General features: G+C 39.9%; 2 protein-coding genes across 4 annotated transcripts; one reads left to right on the top strand and one right to left on the bottom strand.

The window, feature by feature from the left end:
* Window positions 1-24: 24 nt before the first annotated feature.
* On the bottom strand, window positions 25-5878 carry spata22 (spermatogenesis associated 22). Of its 3 annotated transcripts, none has more exons than XM_061963359.1 (7): window positions 5239-5878; window positions 4875-5009; window positions 4458-4635; window positions 4051-4336; window positions 3835-3958; window positions 3701-3771; window positions 25-348 (listed from the first exon to the last, which is right to left on the bottom strand). In XM_061963359.1, exons 1-7 carry the CDS (start codon window positions 5279-5281, stop codon window positions 157-159), a joined length of 1029 nt encoding a protein of 342 aa, XP_061819343.1. In that variant the 5' UTR covers window positions 5282-5878; the 3' UTR covers window positions 25-156. The 3 variants fall into 3 exon arrangements, with proteins under 3 accessions (XP_061819343.1, XP_061819344.1, XP_061819342.1); XM_061963360.2 differs by having other exon boundaries at window positions 3674-3771; window positions 4920-5009; window positions 5239-5875; XM_061963358.1 differs by having other exon boundaries at window positions 3674-3771; window positions 5239-5874.
* On the top strand, window positions 5878-27793 carry stip1 (stress-induced phosphoprotein 1). Its single transcript, XM_061961996.2, has 14 exons — window positions 5878-6040; window positions 9404-9613; window positions 9701-9842; window positions 12713-12851; window positions 18777-18951; window positions 19036-19162; window positions 19282-19384; window positions 20613-20733; window positions 22224-22320; window positions 22407-22531; window positions 22618-22654; window positions 22772-22875; window positions 27129-27301; window positions 27389-27793. Exons 1-14 carry the CDS (start codon window positions 6032-6034, stop codon window positions 27459-27461), a joined length of 1635 nt encoding a protein of 544 aa, XP_061817980.1. The 5' UTR covers window positions 5878-6031; the 3' UTR covers window positions 27462-27793.

Here is a 27793-nt window from a genome sequence, read left to right as displayed (position 1 = left end):
ATCATCAGCCCGGAGGTTGGGTCTTGGGCGCAGTTGGGTGTTCCAAAACCCTTTAGAATATTGAATATATTACTGTATAGAAATTAGTACATTATGACAACACTGTTATTCGTTACATCCTTATGTTTTTTTCCACATGAGAAACATTGAAAGTAGTCAGACTTCGCTAAGCAATCTGACCAGTTTCCGCATGTGAGCATCGCAGGCTTTGATGGCCTGCTGAGCGTTCCTGACCTCTGACGGCTGGGCGGATCTGACCGACACACACACCAGGACATCTCTGCTGCGATCATAGTTACCCACACAGCGATGGACTTGACCACGGATCAGACGAGGTAGTTCTTGCTCCTTTTGCACCAATGAGCAAAAATAATTGTTACATATTAGTGAAAGCATACAGAAATGACCACAATGTAATCCACTATATATATTTAGGATTATGGTATGCATTCCATACCAAAGTAGATGAAAGATAGAAATTAAGGAAGTTTGGAATGGGCTTCCTCCCACTTCCAAAGACATGCACCTGGGGATAGGTTGATTGGCAACACTAAATTGGCCCTAGTGTGTGAATGTGAGTGTGAATGTTGTCTGTCTATCTGTGTTGGCCCTGCGATGAGGTGGCGACTTGTCCAGGGTGTACACCGCCTTCCGATTGTAGCTGAGATAGGCTCCAGCGCCCCCCGCGACCCCTAAAGGGAATAAGCGGTAGAAAATGGATGGATGGATGGATAGAATGTTTTTGTTTTCGTCACAACTGTCAGAAAAGTATATATCTATATAGTTTATTTGTCAGTTGAGCTCTACTACTGAAAAAAAAATAAATGATGACCCGCACGCTAGAAATACTGTAGTTGGAATCAAGTGGAATTTATCGAAAGGGGCAAGCAGTAGAAAATGGATGGATAGATGAGGTGGCAACTTTTCCAGGGTGTACCCCACCTTCTGCCCGAATGCAGCTGAGATAGGCTCTAGCAATCCCTGCGACGCCGAAAGGGACAAGCGGTAGAAAATGGATGGATTATTGTTTGAGGAAAAATGCACTACTTGGCTACAACCAGTAGAAGCGCTGTCTATTCAGTCTAAACTTGTTTGTGGTCTGAAGACTAAAACTAGCACAACTCCAGGCAGATTAATCTAATTCTTATTTTTTTTCTGTCAAGTGGCTTACGAATCACACATGTTTAATGTTTAAAGCTATTTTGAAAATATTTACTCTTAATAAGAAATTATGTATACAGGAAAAACAAACTTTTAATATGTTCTGAAGAGCTCATTCATAATCTAGACATATTTAAGGTGAACTTATGTTTAACAATTAGTGTGGCCATCCATTTAGTCTATATATAGACAAACCTATGGACAATTTAAAGGGGCTGTTTGCAACTTGCTCAAAAGATAAACCAAGAACACCGCCAGCTATCTAAAGATACTCTTTGTGGTTTCACAAAACATATATATTTTTAAATGTCTATATTTCTCAAAATTACTAATTATATTGAAAGTCAGCCTAAGGAATTTGTCTGGCGGTCAGGCTTTCTCGTCCACACATACACCCAGGAAGCACGTGCACATACACAAAAACAGCCCAAGAAAAGCAACTAACAATTTGCTGTCACATTGTTGTTACGATACGCGACAAACTTCAGTAGCTCGATTTGCAAATCCGCTATCATTGGCTAAAACTAAGGTTGCCGAATCCCTGAAAAAAAATAAGGGACACCTTGCAGGGCTGGTCAACGTGATTACTTTGGCCTTTTTTATTTGTTTGAAGAAAGTTTTATAATATCCACAAAAGGTTGAATTGAGGCAACTGGAATATTCTCGTCTGTTGAAGAAGTTTCAGTAGAGTCCAGTTGCATCTATTTTTATATTATTTGACTTCAACCAGAATTTAAATAGATGCACAGGTTTTGGAACAATAAAGATATATGGCAAACTGTTAAAAACATTTGTGTGTGCAAAATAACAAAGTTAACAGTTTAACATTATAAAATAAAAATATTTTCTTAAATAATATTTTTTTTAAATATAAAGTATTTCCTGCTTAACCTAACAGAATAAAAATAAAAACAAATGTTCTTTACAAACATATGTCCTACAATAACTTAAAAAAGTATAAATTCAGTGTAACTTCATGATAGAGAAAGTCTCCAACTTTCATTACTCTGATTGGTCAAGCTACTTTGACAAAAACAAAGGAGAGTCCGAGTCCATGTCAGAAAACCAACACATTTAGTTGAACTGCACCAATTTTGTCAAGAGGAGTGGTCAAAAATTCAACCAGAAGCTTGCCATAAGCTTGTGAATGGCTACCAAAAGTGCCTTATTGCAGTGAAACTTGACAAGGGACATGTAACCAAATATTAACATTGCTGTATGTATACTTTTGACCCAGCAGATTTGGTCACATTTTCAGTAGACCCATAATAAATTCATAAAAGAACCAAATGTTCTTTGTGACCAACAAGTATGTGCTCCAATCACTCTACCACAAAAAAATAAAGATTGTAGAAATGATTGGAAACTCAAGACAGCCATGACATTATGTTCTTTACAAGTGTATGTAAACTTTTGACCACGACTGTACCTGTTGGAGACCCCTCTAGTGTTACCATCATCAGCTGGACATACTATGTTCATGTTTAACAACTTAGATAGACAACTAGTAATTTGAGGACAAGACAATAAGAGAGCAGATTAGCTAAGTAGTAGAGTACAGTAAAGTCGCTAAGTTAGTACGTGTCTCGCAGACGTGATAGGCACATGTCGCTTCCACGTCAGATAATCTCTGAACATTTCCCAATTTCTCCATTTTTACAGAAAGATTGCCAGAAACTTGGCAGATTACTCTAGCTACCTGCTGTCGAACTGAGGCAGAGTGACTAACAAGCAAAAGCAAAAAAAAATTCCAGATGGCAGAAAAAGTAAAACTGGAATAAGTTTGAAAGGTGAGCGATCAGACACGCTTGCGTTGATTGGGTTAGTCTATCTGTCGTGAAGCCTTGGTCATTCGATGAAATCTATTGGTAGTTTACGGATATTTTGTATTTGCATGTTAATAAAAATACGGGAAAAAGTGTGTCCCATAGCAGCTCAATACAGAACGTGTACTTTCTCAATAGGGGACGATTCCGATTTTCAACAGACGGTATGAGACACAAAGCTAATGCGTGTGTGTTACGTAAGTGTAGTTTACGCCATTACGTCCAAAAAGCCGGAAGAATTATACCTTAAAACAGATTAGAAAGTTAGCACCCTCTACACATCCGTGGAGAGGTTGCAAACAGCCCCTTTAAGGGTCTTCAATTAAACTTAAAATGCATGTTTTTGCAATGTGGGAGGAAGTCAAAGTACCTAGACAGGACCCAAGTACGTGGAAACTTCACACAGATGCCGAAGGAAAGATTTGAACGCGCGATTTACTGAGACCAACATGTTAACTACTTGGTCACCGTGTGGCCGACTTGTATGCCCGAAAAATTATAATTACTTTAAAATTTAGTTAGAGCTAAAAGCTCATCCCTATTATGCATACAAACAATTCTGAGGCAGAGAAATGACTATAAAACTTTGCATCCCTGTGGGATATAAATATTAGTCTCTTCATAACACAAAAAAGACAGTCACTTCTAAATGACTGAGTACTTTTTGATGTATTTGCCCAGCTCACATTTTCATAGAAGATACATTGCACAACCTCCTTGCGGTCTCTCAACAGGAAGTTCTTGGATCCATGGCGACCGAAGGTGACAGCAGAGTCGAGAGTTGCTGAGAAAAGCACATACAGTAATGTTATTGTGCTTATAAAGTTGACAGCAGTGATTCACTCACCAAATATCTCAAAAAAGTATGTAACTTTGTCTTTGAATTGACTCCAGTGTCTCATGCCATCAATAACAGCTGTCAAAATCCTGAGTGAGTTGTCAAAAGGTGCTTTATTGGGACTATTTTCATACTGAAAAAAAAAGAAAACAGAAGATACATTGATTATATACATGAAAATCTACTCATTGACTCTGACAAAGTCTATTTTGAACATGTAAATACCTTTTGAGTTTGAGTCTGGGGTTTGTTTGAGTTTATTTTCCCCACAAAGGTATGTGGTCCAAAACTGTTTGTAAAATTCCATTTGTTTTGTGACTGGGTCGTCTGAGCAGCTAACCCGCGAGGTGGTTGAACTGCAACAGGCAGAGGTCTGGACTGTGTGGGATTGGCTGTCCTTTGAGATGACTGCTGGCTCATCTGAGAGAACCCAGAATGAAGTCTCTGCTTGCTTGGTGCAGTGTCATTGATGGTGGAGGTTTGATATTGGATCTGTCTGGACGTAGGATTGCTGGAAGATCACCTATTTGTGTTATTATTTCAGCCAACGAGGGTTGTTATCGTGACATTTTTCTGTTGTTTGTTGCTGTTAAATGTTGGTCCGTCAGGTCCAAGCGGTAACTACAACTCACCTACTACCTCCAAACTTGTATGGATGTGCTATTGGTGTGTACGATCTCATTTTTGGGACAGGTCTGTAACTGCCATGTTGTTGGGGCTGAGTAGATTGTGGCATGTCCTGTTTGTTCCACTTGCGACTTGGATGAGCCTCAGAAGAGGAATTTGAGGCCTGGTAAGATCCATAGGAACCTGAAAAAACAATGTAAAACTGCAGCTGCCACAGATTGTCCTATTTGATCGTAATTATATTATGTGACTGAGCAGTCAGCTGTAAATACAGTTTAATACCCTCTATAAGTCTCTTTACTGACTTTTAAGAGGCTCTTGATTTTAGGGGTACTGTTTTTATCCATGGTACATTCCTTTTTTTAAATGGCATAAGGACACTATTGCAGTATAGGTTAAACAAGCCTGAATGTCTACTTCACCTGGTGTACAATGGGTTGCTGAACTAGTACTTGGCAAGCACTCACTATGAGAAAAAAACTCATTCTCAGAGGGAGTCGATGTCAAAGGAATTCGATTTCTTTTCTTCTGATTGAAAAGCGGCACAGAGAAACCGCCTGATGGAAACAGAACAGACAGCACATAACAGTATAAGATTATTTGACAAATTATAACAATGATATTGGAGCACAAACTATAGGATTTAATGCATACCTATTTGATTAAATTCAAATAAGTTTTACTTATTGACGTTAAGTGTATTACATGCATTAAGCCAGGAATTCCGTTAAATGTGAATATAAAAGAATTATATAATTAGTCTATAAATTAACTCTATTCACAAACCTGCTGGTGTTCTGCTTGACATATTCTCATTCCTTCTCATCATGGTTGTAAGATGCCAGCAGCAAATAAATTAATTGAATCAATTGAAGGAATTGCTGAACTGAAAAAAAGCTTTTTAGTTCCAATGTTTATTGCAGGCTACTATGTTAGCTTTGCTAATTGATCATTAGCATTAAACAGCTCTGTCTCGGGGCTAACGTCCAAAGACTAGGTTAACGCACAAACACCACCTGTGGAAAATAAAGTTGATTTCTGTTAACATACTAGGCAAGAGCAAAGTGACTTAAATCAAAGAAAAAAAAGGTTAAACACCCTGGTACCGAAAGCGCCAAAAATATGCGCTGTAGTGAGTCATATATGGTGCCTTCACGGTCAACACATAAAATGGGATAAAAGTGTACGTTTAGAGGGCATCAGTATAAATGCCATGCTGGTACAATACACGACGTGATATATAAGTGTTCTTTTTCAAACTCATCATCGTACAGTATTGTTCATTCAATGATTTTACTCCAGTTTACATTCTCCTGTCAATATACTGCCACACCGACATCCACTTCCAACATTACCGGTTAAAAACATAGCTCCTGCCTTCAACTTCAAGTTTACGCGCTTTAATTTGCGTAACAAAGCTAGGGCGTTTCGAGAACTTTCTGGAAGTTTCCACCCAACATTATATTTAATGCCAACGTCAACTGCGGATTTTTGCCATTCACAACTGGCAACCGACGCAGCGTTGAGGGGGCGGCGCTAAATCCGCAGTAGTTTCTGGAAGGAACCTCATGCTTGTACCATGGAGAAAGTGAGTAGCCGACAAATATGATCTTGTTCTGTTTCAAAACTTGACACACATCGAGTAGTTTATGCTCTGATTTGCCTCAGCTTCGAGTCATTTATGACGAATCATTCAGAGGCTAGCATAGCTATTTGATTCTACGAGCATATTATATTCAGTTCGCTCAGTTAGCTTGATTGTCCACTGCATGTAAGATTAGCATCAACCCGCTTATAACACGTTAGACCTGCCAGGCTAACTATGCTTTGATATGTTTGAAGATGAGTTAGTATACTTGTTTAAAACGTATGATTCATTAAATATTTGCTCATTTGGTCGTGTTAGTTGCTGCTTTATCGTATGCTATTATAGCACAGCGTGTAAATTGGTGATTGTCCACTGCAAGGTTAGATAACTGTCCAGTGTACCATTTTATCATGACTCATCATCGTAGTCGTTATTATTATTGAACCGTAAAATAATAGTTTTCTGACCGTCTGGTCCTTGCATTGATCATATCTGAGTAAATCTACCACTACGAACATGATCTCAGACTCTTCCAAACTAAGTTAGCATATCTCGGCTAACATGAGTGCTTCCGTTATTAAGACTATGAATGACATGGTTATAGCCTTATTAAAAATGTACGTCTAAGGACTGCCACGTAGAATTGTGGAAATAAATCTATTCCACACGTTGCAGGATACAGTCTTTATGTTACTTTAGTTAGCCTGCGCTGTGAGGGGAAAGATCTTTCGAGATGCACACGGTGATGCTGTCATGACTCCACTGGATTTCTTCTGTCGCTGACATAAATGTATGCCGATCAACACAACATTGCCTTGCATCGCCGTTTTATTTTGCATTATTTAATCTATTTCTTTATTTTTTAACAGCGCCTTACCTATAAGAACCGGTGTTCTGGAAAAATAATTGCTACCCATAAACATTTGCTACCCAACGTTATTGAGCATGCGCATAAACGCTGAAGGTTTCCCCGAACAAAATAACCATAGCAATCAAGGTAAAAAAACAAACAAAAAAAACCGCTGTATTGTAGTTATTTAGCACTATTTTACATATCAGGAAACAACAAGTAGGAACTTAAATGCAGGACTGTATAAATAAAATAAATATCAGATGTACTACCATAAAATAATAAATTAGTCCAATCATGTTTAAATAATAATTACTGCATAACACGGATGCATTTCCATACTTAAATAAGAATGACAGACTAAATGTTGCACAGACCATGTAACATCCTGACTGTAAACCTGCAAAAGGGGTTCTCAGGTTACATTTTCCACACATAGCACTATATTGTTACACTTTACTAAGCATTTCTAATATATATCCTTATTTTTGCACCTTAATTTAAAGAGGTTATTGTTAGGGTCAAATGCAGAGGATAATTTCACCACACCTAGTGTGAGTGTGTGAGTGTGTGAGTGTGTGAGTGTGTGTGAGTGTGTGTGAGTGTGTGTGTGTGTGTGTGTGTGTGTGTGTGTGTGTGTGTGTGTGTGTGTGTGTGACAATCATTGGTACTTTATCTTAAAAAAGTGTATATTGTGATTTTAGAATGTTGTTTACACTGATTGTTTTACATGGTTGTGTTGACATTTATTTCCGTTCTACCTTGATAACTGAGGTGATTACAATCAGAGGAAGGTTGCATTTGAAATACAAATGTTAACATTTAATTTATTTTTCTCGGCATAAAAAATAACGATATCCACCAATGTAAAAAAAATTATATTATGATACTGTTTTCAGCCATATCCCCAGCCCCAGTATTAAGTATAACTAATTTATGGATTCTAAAATGTGTCAGTGCTAATTGTGTCTCAAGCCATATTAGAATCACTGTTCAAGCCAATTTGTGTCGATATATACAAGTGTCGCATGTACCTTGTCCTGTGCATGAACCAATTAATTAGTTTTGCCAATAGCTACTGCAACAGTCTGACATGAGCAGCTGCCTGTTGCTTTCATAGCTTGTCATTGGCACCTGTGCAAATGTGTTATACAAATCAGGTTTACCGGGCATTGAAGAAAGTGTACGTTATCTCTAAAATTGCAGTTCTCAAACTTGTTTCACAAAGTATCACCTCAGAAACACTTGGCTTTCCAAGTAAGTCCATAATGACCAACATTAAAATACAGTAGCGTAGTAGTTGTAAGTATTCATTAAAACAATGCAGAGGTTTTGTTTAGCAAGTGTATTTAATATATTTGGTCACTCTAATGTTGCCCAAAATGCACAAATATTAACAACAATGATACTCTACATACAGTACATATTTACACACTTTTTGGCGTACCATTAAGATGGAGCCAATGTACCACAAGTGGTACATGTACCACAGTTTGAGAATCCCTGGTCTAAAATCTATTTTGGTGTATATATTGCAGCCTCCTGCAATAAGGATATATATCACAATATATTTGGTATTGAAATGACATTACAATAAAAACATTTCAAAATGGGTTAGAAATATCACAAAACATTGGCTGCTGACGTCTGCAGTAACGTACTGCATCATTTCCGGTTGTATTATTTACTGTCAATAGCTGGCTACTTTCTGTTGTATGATGTTTGTCTACATTTCTGTTAAAATGTTTGTAAAGAAATAGTAATAAAAATGACAAAAGTTTTTTTGATCATAAAAAATATAAATCTTACCGCTGTAGTATTGACTTTGTAAGGATGCTACCTGTATATTTGGTATCTTTACTGTGGATGTTTGTATTAATCCGCCCATCTCTCTTGACATTCAGGAGCTCTAGCTTAGCGGTTAGCATTTCCTCCTACGACATGTAGTGTAGAATGTTTAGCTATTCCTCATCACCCACTGATGATATTTTTAAAGAAATTAAATGAATTTTCTGCCAACGAGGTCAGGATTACTGACTTAGAAGTTGCTTAGTTTGCACTGTAAAGAAACGGTAGCCGCTGGCTGGAATGCTACATTGCTTTGAAGATGCGTTCATTTGCTTGACGCTGTCAAGTTGGCAGGACACAGCTAGACACGTGTGTTACAACAATCCATCCATCCATTTTCTGCCGATTGTCCCTTTCGGGCTCGCAGCGGTGCTGGAGCCTATCACAGCTGCACTCGGGTGGAAAGCAGAGTACACCCTCGACAAGTTTCCACCTAATCGCAGGGCCAACACAGAGACAAAATTCACACTCACATTCACACACGAGGGCCAATTTAGTGTTGTCAATCAACCTATCCTCAGGTGCATGTCAATATAATGATATATCATATATAATGATGATAGTATTGAATGTTTTTCATTTACAGTATATCTTCAAAACCCTCTATTCACGGTAATCATTGTGATATTTTAAAGTTTGTTTATTTGTCTCCTCATGTTTTACAGGTGTCTGCATTAAAAGACCAGGGCAACAAAGCACTGAGTGCAGGGAATATTGACGAGGCAGTACGCTGTTACACTGAAGCCCTAACCCTCGATCCCAAAAATCATGTCCTGTTCAGTAACCGCTCGGCTGCCTATGCCAAAAAGGGCAATTACGAAAAGGCCTTGGAGGATGCTTGTGAGACCATCAAGATAAAACCAGACTGGGGAAAGGTGAGGTGGCTTGTCCTGTAATCCTTGTGACTATAAAAGCGATGCAGTAGTCTAATCTGATAGCCAATCCCCATCTTTATCAACAAGGGGTATTCCCGTAAAGCTGCAGCACAGGAATTCCTTGGTCGGCTTGAGGATGCCAAATCGACGTACCAAGAGGGACTTCGCAAAGAGCCGACCAATCAGCAGCTAAAGGAGGGTTTACAGAACATCGAGTCCCGGCTTGCAGGTAGGTCTTTTTCTATCTCTACAGAAAAGGGAACTATAGGGTAAAATTCGGCCCTTTTCCACCAAAAGTTGGTTCCTGGAACTTCTGATTCCTGGATCTATAGCAGGGTTTCCCGCAGCGCACTGTTGTTTCCCGCAGCGCACTGTTGTTAAGGCGGCCGCCTTAACAACAAAGAGCCACCGCCTAAACTAATGTCTTAACAAGCTGCTACGCTTCGTACTGCCTCTGCACTGTATCAAAAACCGACATCAATCTCTAAAGGATATCACCACATGGGCTAAGGAACACTTCAGAAAACCACTGTCACTAAATACAGTTCGTCGCTACATCTGTAAGTGCAAGTTAAAGCTCTACTATGCAAAGCGAAAGCCATTTATCAACAACAACCAGAAACGCCGCCGGCTTCTCTGGGCCTGAGATCATCTAAGATGGACTCATGCAAAGTGGTAAAGTGTTCTGTGGTCTGACGAGTCCACATTTCAAATTTTTGGAAATATTTGACATCGTGTCATCCGGACCAAAGGGGAAGCGAACCATCCAGACTGTTATCGACGCAAAGTTCAAAAGTTGGTGCCCAGGGCATGGGTAACTTACACATCTGTGAAGGCACCATTAATGCTGAAAGGTACATACAGGTTTTGGAACAACATATGCTGCCATCTAAGCCCCGTCTTTTTCATGGACGCCCCTGCTTATTTCAGCAAGACAATGCCAAGCCACATTCAGCACGTGTTACAACAGTGTGGCTTCGTAAAAAAAGAGTGCGGGTACTTTCCTGGCCCGCCCGCAGTCCAGACCTGTCTCCCATCAAAAATGTGTGGCGCATTATGAAGCGTAAAATACGACAGCGGAGACCCCGGACTGTTGAACGATTGAAGCTCTACATAAAACAAGAATGGGAAAGAATTCCACTTTCAAAACTTCAACAATTACTTTCCTCAGTTCCCAATCGTTTATTGAGTGTTGTTAAAAGAAAAGGTGATGTAACACAGTGGTGAACATGCCCTTTCCCAACTACTTTGGCACGTGTTGCAGCCATGAAATTCTAAGTTAATTATTTGCAAAAAAAAAAAAAGTTTATGAGTTTGAACATCAAATATCTTGTCTTTGTAGTGCATTCAATTAAATATGGGTTGAAAAGGATTTGCAAATCATTGTATTCCGTTTATCTTTACATCTAACACAATTTCCCAACTCATATGGAAGCGGGGTTTGTACTAGTAACATCAATATGACCCAGTTGACGTCTAGAAACATAAGCGGCAGCTCAGCTCGCTCCTTGATGTGAAGGCTAATTAGCTTTTAGCGTAACGTTAGCTCACAGTGCGGTGTGGGTGTGTGCGTGTGTTACGGACAGCAAAGCCCTGTCTGTCTGAGAGAAAGACAAGCATTATTGACCTACAGTTAACAACTAAGTTATTTCACTTTACCTTTTTCTGTGTTGATTGAGCTGTGTTGAAGCAGCAAAAAACGACACTATGTTAAATGAAGAGTTTCCTGAAGTTGTCTCTGATGGTTGATGTAATAATGTAACTGCATCATAAAGCCTACATGAACTCCATAGTGTTCAGGGATGAATAGTCTCTCCTATTGCTATTGTACTGTTTTTTTCAGCTATAGTTACATTAATCATTAGAAATGTAGCAGCCTAGTTTTGAATGACCGAGTGCCTGCTATCACATTTTGATAAAAATATAACATTTACATAATAAAAATCAACTACAGGCTTCCCAAATGCTGTAATAAATTAAACATGATGAGTTGAGCATATGTCAGCATGTGGCCCCACTTTTAACTCTTTTTTTCAAATGCTTATTGCAAATGTTTATTTACAGTAAGTCATTCATTTGACTTAGTAAGTCATAATTTTGTCATTATTTTGACTTGGTAAATTACTAAGTCAAAATATTGACTTACTAAGTCATAATAATGACATACTTAGTATCTCAGGTAACTAGGACTGTTTTGTGTTTTGTTTTTACTTTACGGAAAAAATATCGATATATATATCGTATATTGCTATTCAGCATACGGAGCGCAAAACAACCAAAACCGGCCTACTTCACCACAGTCTGTAGTCTATTGACCCCCCAGGCTGTGGTGGCTGCGATGAGATGGAGACGTGATGGTGGCGACAGGCTGTTCCTTACACCCACCCACCCCCTTCCCCGTCCGTCCGCCTGTCCCGGGCGACGCGCCCCCTCCCCCTGGAGAGACACCACCTTAACTAACACATTTTCTGGGGGAAACACTATAGGTTCATGTGTGGTTTGTCTTTTTTTCTCTCTGTTGTCAATATCTGTTGTTGGTTGTAATAGAAACACACAAGAGATAGAAAATAAACAAATTGCCACACATTCTGATAGCAATCGAGTTTGAAAAAGGAAGTTTTAGGAACACCCCCAACTGTGATCAACCAATCAGCGGTTGACAGCACAGCCTGCCCCTGAAAACTTTCTGGGTAGCTTCGAAAAGTCCAACACAGCTAGGAGGAACTCCGAAAGGTTCCTAAAGAACAAAATCTACTCGGGTAGTTTTTGTTCTAAACACAGGGGAAACTATATTTACCTGGGTAAGTGGGAAAGTTCCTGCGGTGGAAAAGGGTCTATTGACTGTTGGAAGAAGTAGTATGTACACGATAAGAAGACACTTTTATTTCATTGCATTCTAGTCATCAGTGGCCACACTTACTATTACTGACTCAAGCTTTTTCCACCAAGCAGTACAGTTTTGTTATTTTTGGTGCGATATTCATTATTTTGTGAACTAATCTGAGCCGTACTGCTCAGGAAAAATGTGACGGAAAGCAAGGGACATCTTTTCAGCTTGGCACCTTGTTCAGCTAATGAGCAGTTATGTTTTTCCTTCAGAGAAATCGATGAATCCTTTTGCCATGCCCAATTTGTATCAAAAACTGGAGACTGATTCTCGAACCCGGGAGCTCTTGGCAGATCCGAGCTACAGAGAACTCCTGGAGCAGCTCAAGAGCAACCCATCTGCGCTTGGCACGTATGTGCTTTTGTTCTTGTTCTTCTTGTGTGTGTGTGTGTTTGCATGCGTGCGTACAAGAGTGTGTATGTTATCTTGTTAGCTTAAGAAACTTGCCCATTTTACAACATGTTAGTTTTTTTCCTTATATACCTTATGGGGTAATAAATACAGAAGACAGGGTTGTCATTAGGGCTGCAGCTAACGATTATTTTTCTATCGATTAATCTATAGATTATTTTTTCGATTAATCGGTTAATCTATAGATTATTTTTTTCGATTAATCTATAGATTATTTTTCCTTTTACCGATTATTTTTTTTATTTAAAATGAAGAGGAAAAAATAAATGTAGGCCAGTTTTTTCAAAAGGTGTCATGACTTGGTCTTGGGTGTGTGCTTTTCCGGGATGCAACGGAAAGTTGGCTCGGGCGAGACGGGAATTAAGGTACATGATTTATTTAATATATTAAAAAAAAGTACAAACGAAAAGCGCGCACAGTGGCGGAGAATAAACTATGAAACCAAAAGACTATAGCAAAAAAAATACAAATGAAAAGCACGCACAGTGGCGGAAACTATGAACAATTAAACAAAACATTAACTGTGGCTCGATAAACAAAAACTTACTTGGCATGAAAAAAGAGCAGCAAGGATCATAAGGGTGTGGAGAGTGTGCAGAAGCATATATGGGGTGTGAGGTCGTCAGAAAGACAAACTGAAAAACACTGAACTTAAATACTACAGACATGATTAACGAAAACAGGTGCGTGACTCAAGACGTGAAACAGGTGCGTGACGTGACAGGTGAAAACTAATGGTTGCTATGGTGACCAGACAAGGGAGTGAAAAGACAGAAACTAAACAAAACATGACTTAAAACAAAACATGATAATACAGACATGACAAAAGGCATGCCTTTTATTTACAAAAAAAAAAGGTATGGCCACTCAGTCAACATTGACAACAACATGACAAAATATTCTGTAACAATGTAAACATTTAAAACTTTTAACATTTAACAAAATTAAAAGTAGCTTATTTGCTTTTTAATGTGCAAATATAAAAGTAAACATCCAGTGCCAATCTTAATATTCTGCAATAGTATAAGCATTTCAAAAGTAAAAGTATTGCTTATTTTGCTTTAAAATGTGCAAAAATAAAGATAAACATCCAATACAAAAAAGTGCAAACGGAAATATTCTGTAACAACAGTGTAAACATTTCAACAAAAGTAGAAGTATTGCTTATTTGTTAAAATGTGCAAAAATAAAGATAAACATCCAATACAAAAAAGTGTACAGTGTAAACATTTCAACAAAAGTAAAAGTATTGCTTATTTTGCTTAATAACACAACAATGATAGTATGATTAAAGTGAAAGTTAATTGTTCGTTTGTACATAGTATATGTAACTGTTAATGTTGTAAAAGGTATTTGCACAACTAATTAACGTTAGCGTTTGTGGCACGTCTTGTGCCGTGGGGTTCTTTCAGGACCGACAGACTGAACGCCAGACGGCTTTGCCAAGTTTACAATCTTTTAATTTTACACAAAGTCTTTTCTCTTCCAACTCTTTTCTCTTTCTTTCCTCGCTTTTCAGCTCCTCTTCCTCGCCCGCTCGTCGTCCTCTGTCTCTGGCTCTCCTCTATGGCGTCACATTCGTGCCAAAAATCCGAGCGCATAAAAACTGTTATCGCGCGCTAATTCTCCACTTCGTGCGCACGCGCGACACCATTTTGCGCGCGCGTGGTGCCTTTTTGCGCGCACGCGATGCCTTTCTGCGCGCTCTCTGTGTACTCCTGACATCTCTCCTCGCGCTGTCATGTTTCTTTTTGGCACTTTGGGGGCGGATATGCTTAGATGGCCCCTCCTTTCTGATTGGCTGTGAGCATTTTTTATATGACCAATCATTCTCCAGCGTAGCAACGTTGTAGCCATATTACCTCGGACATCTAGCCTCAATCATTACATTGATGTCAATGGTACATGTACTAATTAAATTACCATAACTTGCTCGATTTTCGACCAATTTACAAACGGTTTGCCTTGTTACAAATCTTATTACATGTACCGGTAGATATGACATAGGATGCTGTACCTGTTGAAATTACCTCTTTCGCTTTAAAAAAAAATGACTCAATTGTGCAACATAGTTGTGTAGGGTCCGTGTTAGTCAGTTCTCTGATTATTTTAAACTGTTTCAGAATACATTTTTAAAAGCTATTTTTAACATTTTAAAAACAAAATTCAAAGATGATTTCATTAATTTTATGGCTGAATCAAAAGAAATTCCATAAATTAGAAAACAAATGTTCAAGAAGAAGTGAAAATATAAAATAATGTTATGGTTGGATGTTATTGCTGGTGGACCAGTTCTGGCTGAAAGATGTGATTATGGTGTTTGTTGTCTTATTATTTATTTGGGTCACATTTTGTATTACCCTGTATTGTGTTTATGTGGTATGAAATAACCTTCATCAGCGCGCAACATGTTTTTATCCACTTCTTCCTCCGTAAATCTTGATACATATTGACGATGACCCGCCCTGCTATACTTCTGATTGGCTCTGAGCATTTTTCAGTGTTTTTCGCCTGACCAATCAGAAAGAAGAGGCCGTCTAAGCATACCCGCCCCCAAAGTGCCAAAAAGAAACATGACAGCGCGAGGAGAGATGCCAAGAGTACACAGAGAGCGCGCAGAAAGGCGTCGCGCGCGCGCAAAAAGGCACCACGCGCGCGCAAAAGGGTGTCGCGCGCGCGCACGAAGTGGAGAATCAGCGCGCGATAACAGTTTTTATGCGCTCGGATTTTTGGCACTAATGTGACGCCATAGCACGATTGCGGCGTCGCTCCCGGCGCGCCCCGCCTCGCCGCTCGCTCGCCGGCCCCGCCTCTCCACAGCGTTAAAGAGGAGCGCGTCTTTGTAAACACTGAACAGGCACGCCAAACGCGCCTCTCAGGGCGAAACGGTGCTTTAGTTTATGAATTTACAACGCAGATACAAATGACACATTCATGTTTTTGTGTAATGATGACAACGTATACTCAAGCGGACGATTGACTAGTTGATGGTGATGGCAAGAACGCTGTCGGTTTTCTTTTCAAATGTTCGTTCATAGCCGTTGTGCTGCTATGATAGGCCATTTCCGCTCGACACAGTGTGCATACAACAACATTATTAGGCCGTTTATTGAAATACTCCCACTCTTTTGACGACTTTTGGCGTGCTTTTCCCCCCTCGCTCGCACCGCTTGCATCGTCTGCTTTGCGCTCCGCCATGACAGTAGTGTGACGTAAATATGCGACGCATCGACGCACAAAAACCGCGTCGACGTATTTACGTAACCGATGACGTCGACTACGTCGACGCGTCGTTTCAGCCTTAGTTGTCATGATACCGGAATTTCAGTAGTCGATACTGAAGAATTTCCACAATTCTCGATACTCATTTGATACCACGATACTAAAATAAACTAAGTATAAACAGCATTAGTGGGAAGTCTTCATGTATATAAGGCAAACAATATTAATGTAAAAGAAAAGGGTAATAAATAGTGTAAAACATACAGTATATTTAAAGACAAATCTTTGGTATTTGTTATTGGTATCAACATTTCAGACGTTTCTCATAATAATATTTGCTCTATTTTTCAATTATTGCTGTTTTTAATTATTTTATTTCTACCATATGCCACAGGCTAATAAAAAAAAAAAAAAAGAAAGAAAAAGAGCTGCGTTTCGAAAATGACACCCAGGCTACACTTTATCTTTGACTAATTGGAAGCGCCAAATCTGCATTCCTCAATGGCTTCCATGAATAAGTAGGTAAATTTAAGAATCACTGGCTTCTCTTTTTTTAGGGCGGCATGCCTTTTTCTTAACGCAGCTTGCCGATGGAAAAAAGTGTTCGGTGGGTCAGCAAACGTAACTATTAAAAGAGCCATTTTTTCACCTTTTCCACTAAAGACAAATAGTCTGGAGCATAAAACATAACATGAATGGATGGATGGATGGATAAATTGAATTATACAATAATCAGAAGGGCAGTGTGCAGGTGTAACAGATGCCAGCGAGTGTGGCTGTGCGAGGTATGGTTGGTTAAACCTCACTACCTAACATCTTTACAAGCCGTGTTGCACCGCGGTTTTGACAAGCCATGTTTTTTTTAGCACACTAGCTAGCACTGCTCAAAGTAATTATAAATTAGTGGGGATGTATGGTTGCCAGTTCGAGCCTGGCATGTGCTCTGTGTTTAATAATTGGATATTTACATTAGAAGCACAAAAATCTGAAAAAACCCACAAGTTATTTTTCTCATCGTCCAGTTAGATCTTCTGCGTGGTTGTTGTTGCAAAAGTTCAACATATCAATTGTCTTGCGTGATTTCACTGCAGGAACTTGTTGGTGTCCTCACCACTGCTGTCTGACGGAGCGGAACCATAGTATTGTCAGACCAGGCAGTAAACTCGCAAAACTGTGACATTTTGGGGCCATTCTTATGGTGTCACTACAATAATTTTGCTTGTTATATTCCATGTGTCCAGTAGATGATCTAGTAGAGCTAATTAAACATGAAGAAGCTTTTCCCTAGAGTAAACCCATCCATCCATCCATTTTTTTACCGCTTATCCCATTCGGGGTAAACCCATTTGATAAAAAGCTTTAAAGGCCTACTGAAATGCGGTTTTCTTATTTAAACGGGGATAGCAGGTCCATTCTATGTGTCATACTTGATCATTTCGCGATATTGCCATATTTTTGCTGAAAGGATTTAGTAGAGAACATCGACGATAAAGTTCGCAACTTTTGGTCGCTGATAAAAAAGCCTTGCCTGTACCGGAAGTAGCAGACGAGTAGCGTGACGTCACCGGTTGTGGAGCTCCTCACATCCGCACATTGTTTACAATCATGGCCACCAGCAGCGAGAGCGATTCTGACCGAGAAAGCGACGATTTCCCCATTAATATGAGCGAGGATGAAAGATTCGTGGATGAGGAAAGTGAGAGTGAAGGACTAGAGGGCAGTGGGAGCGATTCAGATAGGGAAGATGCTGTGAGAGGCGGGTGGGACCTGATATTCAGCTGGGAATGACTAAAACAGTAAATAAACACAAGACATATATATACTCTATTAGCCACAACACAACCAGGCTTATATTTAATATGCCACAAATTAATACCGCATAACAAACACCTCTCCCCTCCCGTCCATATAACCCGCCAATACAACTTAAACACCTGCACAACACACTCAATCCCACAGCCCAAAGTATCATTCACCTCCCCAAAGTTCATACAGCACATATATTTCCCCAAAGTCCCCAAAGTTACGTATGTGACATGCACATAGCGGCACGCACGTACGGGCAAGCGATCAAATGTTTGGAAGCATACTCACGGTACCGCGTGTGCGTATCCAACTCAAAGTCCTCCTGGTAAGAGTCTCTGTTGTCCCAGTTCTCCACAGGCCAATGGTAAAGCTTGACTGTCATCTTTCGGGAATGTAAACAATGAAACACCGGCCGTGTTTGTGTTGCTGAAGTCGGCCGCAATACACCGCTTCCCTCCTACAGCTTTCTTCTTTGCTGTCTCCATTCTTCATTGAACAACTTGCAAAAGATTTACCAACACAGATGTCCAGAATACTGTGGAATTTTGCAATGAAACAGACGATTTAAAAGCTGGCAACCATGCTGTCTCAAAATGTCCTCTACAATCCACAACGTCACGCGCAGACGTCATCATACCGAGACGTTTTCAGCAGGATATGTCGCGCGAAATTTAATATTGCACTTTAGTAAACTAACCCGGCCGTATTGGCATGTGTTGCAATGTTAAGATTTCATCATTGATATATAAACTATCAGACTGCGTGGTCGGTAGTAGTGGGTTTCAGTAGGCCTTTAAACTTCACAAAGAGTGTTGTGTGCTATATTTGCATTTGCAGGAAGCTGCAGGATCCCAGAGTGATGACCACACTCTCTGTGCTGCTGGGACTAAACTTGTCTGGGATGGATGATGATGATGAACCCACACCTCCTACTCCTCCTTCCAAGCCCAAAGAAAAGCAGCAGCAGCCTCCTCCTCCTTCAAACGAAGACCTCCCTGATAACAAGAGAAATGTAAGTTCAAAAATGATTTAGCTCAAATTTGAAGAGTGTTTGGCCACAGATGAGTGTATAAATACCAGTGTTAATTCCCGGCAGGCCTTCAAAGAAAAAGAACTTGGGAATACTGCATATAAGAACAAGGACTTTGAGACGGCGCTGAAGCATTACGAAGAAGCAGTCAAACATGATCCTACCAACATGGCTTATATCTCTAATCAAGCCGGTTAATACCAGATTCTAACTTTGATTTGTTCGTCGTTCAGAATTTTGTGAAATATAGATTTGCCAGTAATATAGATCAGTTCACTCAGAACCCTGTTGTCTTTTGTATGTTCCCTTTAGCTGTTCACTTCGAGAAGGGTGATTTTGAAAAGTGCAGGGAACTCTGTGAGAAGGCTATTGAGGTTGGCAGAGAGAACCGTGAAGACTACAGACAAATTGCAAAGTGAGTTCTTCTTGACTATTTGATTTTTTTTTAGGGATATTTTGTAGTGGAAAACATAAATCTCCTTTGCTATTCAAAGAGTTTTAGATGGTAGCTTTCGCTCCATTGTTGTAAAAAGTGGGTGTTATTGCCTTTTTTATAAACGTGCAACGGTACAGTAACGCACACAATACAATCTGTACCTTGATTTTTTTTTGGCCAACAGTTTTTGTTTCTGTACGTTGTTTGTATAAGCACTTTTCCTCAACGTTATTGTATCTGCTTGTCAACAAAAAACTATATTCAGCAGTAAGTATCAGTGGGTAGTGAATACTATAAAATGTTACTGGACAACACTTTTAAATGGGAAATTGCATACACCTGTGCTTCTCACAAGTGGTTTTGCAATGCCAAGCAGTAACCCAAATTGTGGACTTTTTTATAAAGTCAATAGTTATTATTTAATGAAAATACTTGAAAATTGCAGTTTGAATTTGAGGTAGTCCAAGATAATGTGTGCCAACACAAAAAACAAGTTGAGCAATGATCATTTCAGGGAAAAAAAAAAGTGTTTATCCACAAACTAAAAAAGGATTTGAACGAATCGTCTCTGGAGTTGAATCATAGCAAACATATAAACAGAAATTGTGATTCAAAAATATATTTTTTCGCCCGATTACTTAATAGGTAGATTTACTCACCTAGTCTGGATCAATAGTTCAGTCACAAAGTCAATCAGTGCTTGAGTGTCTCAGTTAAGGGTAGAATTTTTCGAATTTGATTTTCGCAACGCTACGTGAGCTGCCTGCAATGGTGAGGCACTGTTTCTAGCGAGGTGCATTTGAATGAAGTCGGTCCTTCTTCAAAATGTTATCTTTCAACATCTATGCTAGTGCTGGCCATATTTCTTAATTGGTTTTCTCTTGTGCTCCACTTACAACAATGTGAGGGGGAAATACACAACAATGATTGGACTTTACGTCGTGAGGGTTTTTCGCTACCTTAAACTGGAAGACTGGTGTTTGCTCGCGCTTGCTCACGCACATACACACACACGAACTCGAACCGCCGTTCAGAATCCCTAATAATAGAGTACCGTTGCATCCTTAAGAATAGTGGGATGTTTGTTAAAGAACAAGGGGAAAGGTGAAAAATGTAATTATGCTCTTAGGTGTGTTTAGACTTTCATAGAGGAATGATCTTTGATGTTAATAGGGTGCTTATTAATGTTTATCTTTTCCATTTAAAGGGCACTCGCCAGGATCGGTAACTCGTACTTCAAACAGGAGAAGTACAAAGAAGCTGTTCAATATTTCAACAAGAGTTTAACAGAGCATCGCACTCCTGATGTCTTAAAAAAGTGTCAACAGGTGCATCACCTGCAACACAAACACACACAACTCATCACACCTAATTAATCTGGTTTACAATAAATGCATGTCTATGTCTCTACATTTGAAAATGCAAAACATTTGCATTACAATTAGACGCTGTTGATAACTGAGGTGTTCACTGTTAGGGTTGTACCGATACAACTTTACAACTGATATTAATCCGATACGATATCAGCAAGACTTGTATTATTTTGTAATTTGGAATTTTAGGAAAGGTGTAATCAAGTGAAATTACATGGGTAGGTATAAAAAACACAAACCTTATGGCAGACGTATGCTGTCTTTTAATTGAAGTAAAGTGGTGATTTGTTTTTGGTGACACCTCGCGGTCAGAATAATTCATTAAACTAAACTCATGACAGAATAAGTTGAATAATGCTGATGCATTTGTGAATTCATCCTAATGCGCTTGTGCCTTGGATACTTTTTATCTGTAATATGCAATTGTAATTTTCAACACGTTTATGACAAATGTAATCTTTTAGACTGCAATATTGTTCAATTAAGAACACTTACTACGTATGTCTAGTTTGTGCTCTATTGTGTACCTAGCTGTTGTGTGGCTGCTAGCTCCTAGTATCCTATAGCCTACCATGTTTAACTTTTTGTAAATTCACTAAAATACAAAAAAATTCCTACCGTATGTGTTTATTGGAGCACATTAGATGTTCACTGGTTGTGCAGCTTTGCACAAATAAACACGCTGCAAGACTGGTTGTATCAGATCTTTTATCGTAGATTTTAGATGCAAGGCAATTATCATCCAATTTAAAAAATTTTTTTTTTCATATATTAGTTTTTTTGCTATTATCCGTACTATGTCCAAGATCAACATCGGATTGGACACCTATACAGTCGGTACCACTGTATTTTTTCTTCATTCCTGTGAGAATATTGCGTGTGACTGAAGTACTAAGGAGTAGGACTATTTAGGACAAGCTGCAGTTTGCTCAAACATCCACCAGGTACCATCTGTGAGCAGATAATGCTGTATCATCTATTTCGAACTTATCAGGTCGGTAGTGCATTATTCAGGCATTCTTCACTCACGCTTAAAGTGAAGGATGAGGCAAATTTGCAGTGGTTCCTACTGTAGTTTTACAGTTTTTAAAGATACAATAACTTACTGTCATTTGAAATAGGACACATGTTTTAGGTAATGGCAGCCATGTTTTTAACCTAATTTTACACATGTGCTTGTCCAGTCCTCTAAAGTTGTGTACTAAATGTTGTGTTGATTTTTGAAATTCGAAGTCAATCTGTCCAATGGGGTCGAATATCTGTTTGAAAACAGCTTTGACATGTGATGAATTTGTCAAAAAACAAATACTACAGACTACATGGTAGTTTTGCCAAATGTTTACCCTTTTGCATGTACAATAGGGTCTTAATTATTTCCCATGACTGTACGTAAGAAACATTATTGTATACTTAACTCTACTCATTATTTTGACCGGATTTTGCAGGCAGAGAAGATCCTGAAAGAACAGGAGAAACAAGCCTACGTAAATCCTGACTTAGCCCTGGAGGAGAAGAACAAGGGCAATGAGGCCTTCCAGAAAGGTTTGTGCAACAGTTTAAACCTTTCGTTGCTTTCCATTCCAATTGTAATTCGACAGTTACCGTAACTCTTGGTTTTTTTCCTGTAGGAGACTACCCCTTAGCCATGAAACATTACAGTGAGGCTATTAAAAGAAACCCAAGTGATGCAAAACTCTTCAGTAACAGAGCTGCATGCTACACAAAGTTGTTGGAGTTTCAACTGGCCCTGAAGGTGCTGTTCAGCATTGACAAAGCACCAGAGTGTTATTTAATTACCGTAGTCACATTTAAATAACTTGTCTTTTTTTGTATGGTCAGGACTGTGAGGAGTGCATCAAGCTTGAACCCACTTTCAGTGAGTTGGACATTCATTTCTATTTTAATTAGTGAAACATGAAATATTCTTTCACATTGCAATTGAAGTTTAGTTCTTGTCACATTTAAGAGCTAATTTAAGAAAATGTGTCCACAGTTAAAGGGTACACACGCAAAGGAGCAGCTTTGGAGGCCATGAAAGATTTTTCCAAAGCTATGGACGTGTACCAGAAGGCTATGGAGCTTGATTCTTCCTCAAAGGTATCATAAAATACACCCAAACTGGGCAGTTGAGCCATGCCATGCATGCACGGTTACCCTGTGAAGTAGCGTCGGTGGAAAAGAGGCTATTAATTCCAGATTTTTTCTCATTTGCCGTGCCCCTTCTTTCACAGTTCTGCGCTTCATAACAAAACTCTGCTGACAATCTCTGAGACGATTGTTGTGGAGTTTTACTTCTATTTTAACATATTACTGACTACCCATTTAAAAAAGGCTTTTCACACTTCGACAGTAAACAGTAGTGTGACCCTAGTTTAGTCTTTTATGTATGACAAAGCTGTTCCAACTCAGCGGTCGGGATGGCTACATTTACACAGACCGAATTCCATCGGTGCTACCAAGTATTGATTCACGTAAAATCAAACAATGCCATACTTCGATGCATTTATTGCTTGTGACGTGAAATTGGGTTGATCCGGCTCCAACAGTTGGCGGAGAAACTTGCACTCTGAGCGGACTCAGTCGGACTGCCTCGAGCTAATGTTGCAATTTTTTTATTCCAGCAAAGCAAGAATGCCTGATAGAAAACACTTAAAGGGGAACTGCACTTTTTTGGGAATTTTGCTTATCATTCACAATCATAATCAAAGACATGACATCGGATGGATTTTTTTTAATGCATTCTAACTTGTAAATAAAAGTCTTGTGTATTTGGGATATGCATAAGTCTCGAAAATTTCAAATCAAACCGTGATACTGCAGAGATAATAAAACAATCTTGCCTTACTTCATACTTCCACCAAACGGTCTGTTTGGAATTTACTCTTTTTGTGACGATTTAGCCATATGTGACGTCAGTTGATTATTCATACATGGTAGACATTTACCCAAACATCCTTGCATGACTCGGCCAATTTAAATTGATGTAAAACCGACTGTGCAACATCATTTCAACGATGAAAGCCAATGAAAGAAAATGCTATGTTTGTTTTAACCAGCGCAAGTCACTACACCAACTTTCAGCCTCATTCAAAGTTCGTATTATAATTATTACATTCGCGAACGATTATGTAGCCCATAGCATAGCCAACTGTATTAGCTGGTCCGGGCCTCTATTGTTTACAAGGGTTCAAGGCAGCATTGCATTAAAAATATTACCATGATATAGAATATAAATGCATTTTATTGTCAATATAAACATACATACATCCAGGATCTAGCATTGGAGAGATAATGACTTGGTAGACGTTTAACCTTAGCCAGTGTATTGTACCAGGAATTTCCAACACGGCTTCCTTACTTTGTGTCTGCCGCGCCATCTCCTCCTGCAGCCGACAACAAAATACGGTGAGCCGCATGGTCTCGCTATTTGATCCGGGATGTTGCGTTGTGGTGAAAGTCAAGTAAAATTTAGATGGCTGGTGGCGATCACCGGTGTCCATATTCCATATGGTCTTAGCAAAACAAAACAAAAACAACTATTGTAGTAAAAACAAGGCTGCCAGGGCGGGAACGAAAGGCTCGTAGCTTGAAGGGGCGTGGCAGGGAGGGCTTTATTTGCATCTAACAACTCCGCCTCTCAAAACCAACCGTTTTTGAAGGAAGCCAAAAATTGGCTTGAAGAAAGTCTTTATCGCAAAATCTATAATTTTGACCAAGGAACCATTATTACATGTTACATAGACCAAAATGAAGTGTTTAAATATACACAAAAAATAATGATACAAGTCTATTAATGTTTTCATTTATCCAGGTCGTTGTAATCTCAGGGCATTTAATCAATCACAACTGGACTGTTTTGGTTTGTCTTCGAAGACTTTTCGCTTCTCAACCGAGTATGCTTCATCAGTTCATGCTCAAAGACTTAGATTTTGGTCAGATCTAGTTCATTCCATTCAGTTGTAAACAAATGGCATTCTGGTCACAGAAGATGAACTCATGTTATTTGTTGGAGGCTAAATTACAGAGTCTTTTAGGAATGGTTGAAAGGACAGTGTCGTATGTGGGTGGTGTCGCAGACCACCTCCTCTGTTCAGAGATGGTTTTTCAACCCACAGATGACTTCCCTCACTCATCTTTCATACCATCCGTCCTCCCTGTCCGGAATCTGTAAATTTTTGTTCTTAGAGTGCATTTTCTCCCTAAGGTGCAAGTAGACAGCTGAGTCTTGGCCTGAAGAGTTTGCCCGTCTATGCTGTGTCATGCATCGGCTTAGTGGTTGTTTTGTTTCCCCAATTTATGAATCAGTGCATTCATCATTACAAGAACTTCACTATGAGGTTGTTGTTGTGGGTCGGACTGCAGTCGTAGGTGTAGAGGCAGTACAGAAGAGGGCTCAGCACACAGTCCTGTGGGGAGCCGGTATTCAATGTGCGGTTTGGAGGAGAGGTGGGGGCCAAGTCGCACAGTCTGGGGCCGGTTGGCAAGAAAGTCCTTAATACAGGCACAATTGAGGGGGGCGAGGGGGGCGAGAGTGTTCAGTTTTGTAATGAGGATGTCCGTTATTATTGTATTAAAGGCAGAACTGTAATCCACAAAGAGCATCAGGACGTACAGTAGCTCTGCTGTTGCTCCAGGTAGTGTAGAGTAAAGTGGAGAGCCACAGTGATGGCATCCTCAGTGAATCTGTTCGCCCGATATGCGATCTGGTAGGGGTCGAAATCTTGGGAGAGATAGTTCATGATGTGCTGTAGAACCTGCCTCTCGAAGCACTTCATGATTACCTGGGTGAGGGCCACCAGGCGGTAATCATTCAGGGTGGTGATGGGAGACTTCTTCGGCACTGTGATTATTATTACTGATTTCAGGCAGGACGGGATGACTGCCTGGGCCAGGGAGAGATAGAAGATCCTGGTAAAGGTGGGGGTGAGCTGGTGGGCGCACGCTCTGAGCACCCTGCCAGGAACTCCGTCTGGGCCAGCAGCTTTCCTGGGGTCCACTGTCAGGAGCACCCCTCTGACATCATCCTCCTGTACAGTCAGTGGGGTGGTGGAGGAGCCTGGAGTCGGTGGGGGAAGGGCTAGAACAGAAGCGTGCTGCTGTGGTGTCTTGAAGCGAGCAAAGAAGCTATTTAGCTCCTCTGCTAGCGGCGCATTCAGGTCTGCTGTTGATACATCACAGCCTCTGAAGTTGGTGATGTGGTGTATGCCCTGCCACACTTCTCGTGAGTTGTTGCTGGACAGGTGGGACTCTATACTCATCCTGTGGTCCGCCTTAGCTTTTTTAATTCCTTTCTTCAGGCCAACTCAAGTAGCCCTGTACAGAGCTCTGTCACCTAACCTGAAAGCAGCGTTGCGGGTCCTGAGAAGTGAGCGTACCTGGCTGGTCATCCAGGGTTTCTGGTGAGGGAAAACCCGGATGATTTTATAGACAGTCACATTCCCAATTTAGAACTTGATATAGTCCAGTACAGTTCCTGTGTAAGTCTCCAGATCCTGGTGTTCAAATAAGTCCCAGTCTGTACAGCTGAAACAGTCCTGTAGGCCTGACAGAGCATTTTCAGGCCAGGTTGTAATTGTCTTTATGGTGGGTCTGACTTTGCGTCTGAGGGGGGAGTAGGCTAGAGAGACCAGGAGGAAAAGATGGTCTGACTGGCCAAGATGGGGGAGGGGTGTGGCTTTGAATGTGTGCTTGATATTGGTATAAACATGATCCAGAGTGTTCTCTCCCCCAGTAGAACACTTTACATGTTGGTAAAACTTTGGCAGTACAGTCTTTAAGTTGGCCTTATTAAAAGTCCCTTACGATAATGTGAACGCCATGCGGGTGGACCCGCTGCTGTTTGTTTACGGCTTTCAGCAGGAGAGAGAGCGCTGTGTTCACGTTGGCGTTGGGTGGGATGTAAACAGCCGATCACTACAGTTAGCTCTCTAGATCTTGTTAGATCTTGTCATCTTTAAACAATGTCATGTGTGACGTAGGTTACACCTGAATTGCTATTGCAACATCCAGTGGGCACATTTAGAACAGCAGTGTCTTTCATTAAAAAATATGCAGCTAATTTTTATATTTAGCAAACTGATGCCGGAGGCCGGATTTAACTTCTTTGTGGTCCTGATACGGCCCGTGGGCCGTACGTTTGACATCCTTCCGTATATGGTTACATTCTTTGTTTAATATCCGTTTAATGTGAAAGGTTCTCACCCCTGCTTAGTGCTTATTTACTAAGCGTAATACTGCCGTCAACAAAGATTGGACCAATCCTTCGCAAGAGATTCAATCCAACAAGTTGATTTAAAAAAAAGTGATATGTGCAGAAGCAATGATTTTTATCTTCCGCCTACTCCACTCAGGAAGCCACAGAGGGCTTACAGCGCTGTATGGTCAGTCAGGCAACGAGGAACGACAGTCCAGAGGAAGTAAAGAAAAGAGCAATGGCCGATCCCGAGGTACAGCAGATTATGTCTGACCCGGCCATGCGCATGATCCTCGAGCAAATGCAGAAGGACCCCCAGGCGCTCAGCGAGTATGTTTCACAACTTTTGTGTCATTTCCTGTGTCTGCATTTGGAGATGACTAATTAAAAATCCTCTTTTTTTGTTCTTCTCCTCAGCCACTTAAAAAACCCAGTTATTGCTAAGAAGATCCAGAAGCTCTTGGATGTTGGACTCATAGCCATCCATTGATGTGACACAAAAGCCAAGGAGTGAAGAAACACCCAAGAAAGGGGAACAAAATGCAAATCTCTAAATATTACATTGTTCTTTTTGTTGCCTTCAAAAATTATACTGTTCATGTTTTCACTGAAACCTTGTGTACTTTCTTTTCATTTTTCAGACGCTATTCACTTTAAGATTGACTGCATCAACGTTAAAGATTATAGTTCACTTTAAAGTTAATTTTCTCATATCAGCAAGCAGTGAAGTTCCACAAACACAGCTGTCAATGTTGAACACGACTTGAGATTGTTTGTTTTCCCTCTGAATGGTTTGACTAAAAGCAATGCTTTTAAAGTTCA

This window comes from Nerophis lumbriciformis, linkage group LG09 (assembly GCF_033978685.3).
Source record: "Nerophis lumbriciformis linkage group LG09, RoL_Nlum_v2.1, whole genome shotgun sequence".
Taxonomy (NCBI): domain Eukaryota; kingdom Metazoa; phylum Chordata; class Actinopteri; order Syngnathiformes; family Syngnathidae; genus Nerophis; species Nerophis lumbriciformis.
This window is presented reverse-complemented; position numbering and strand designations above follow the sequence as displayed.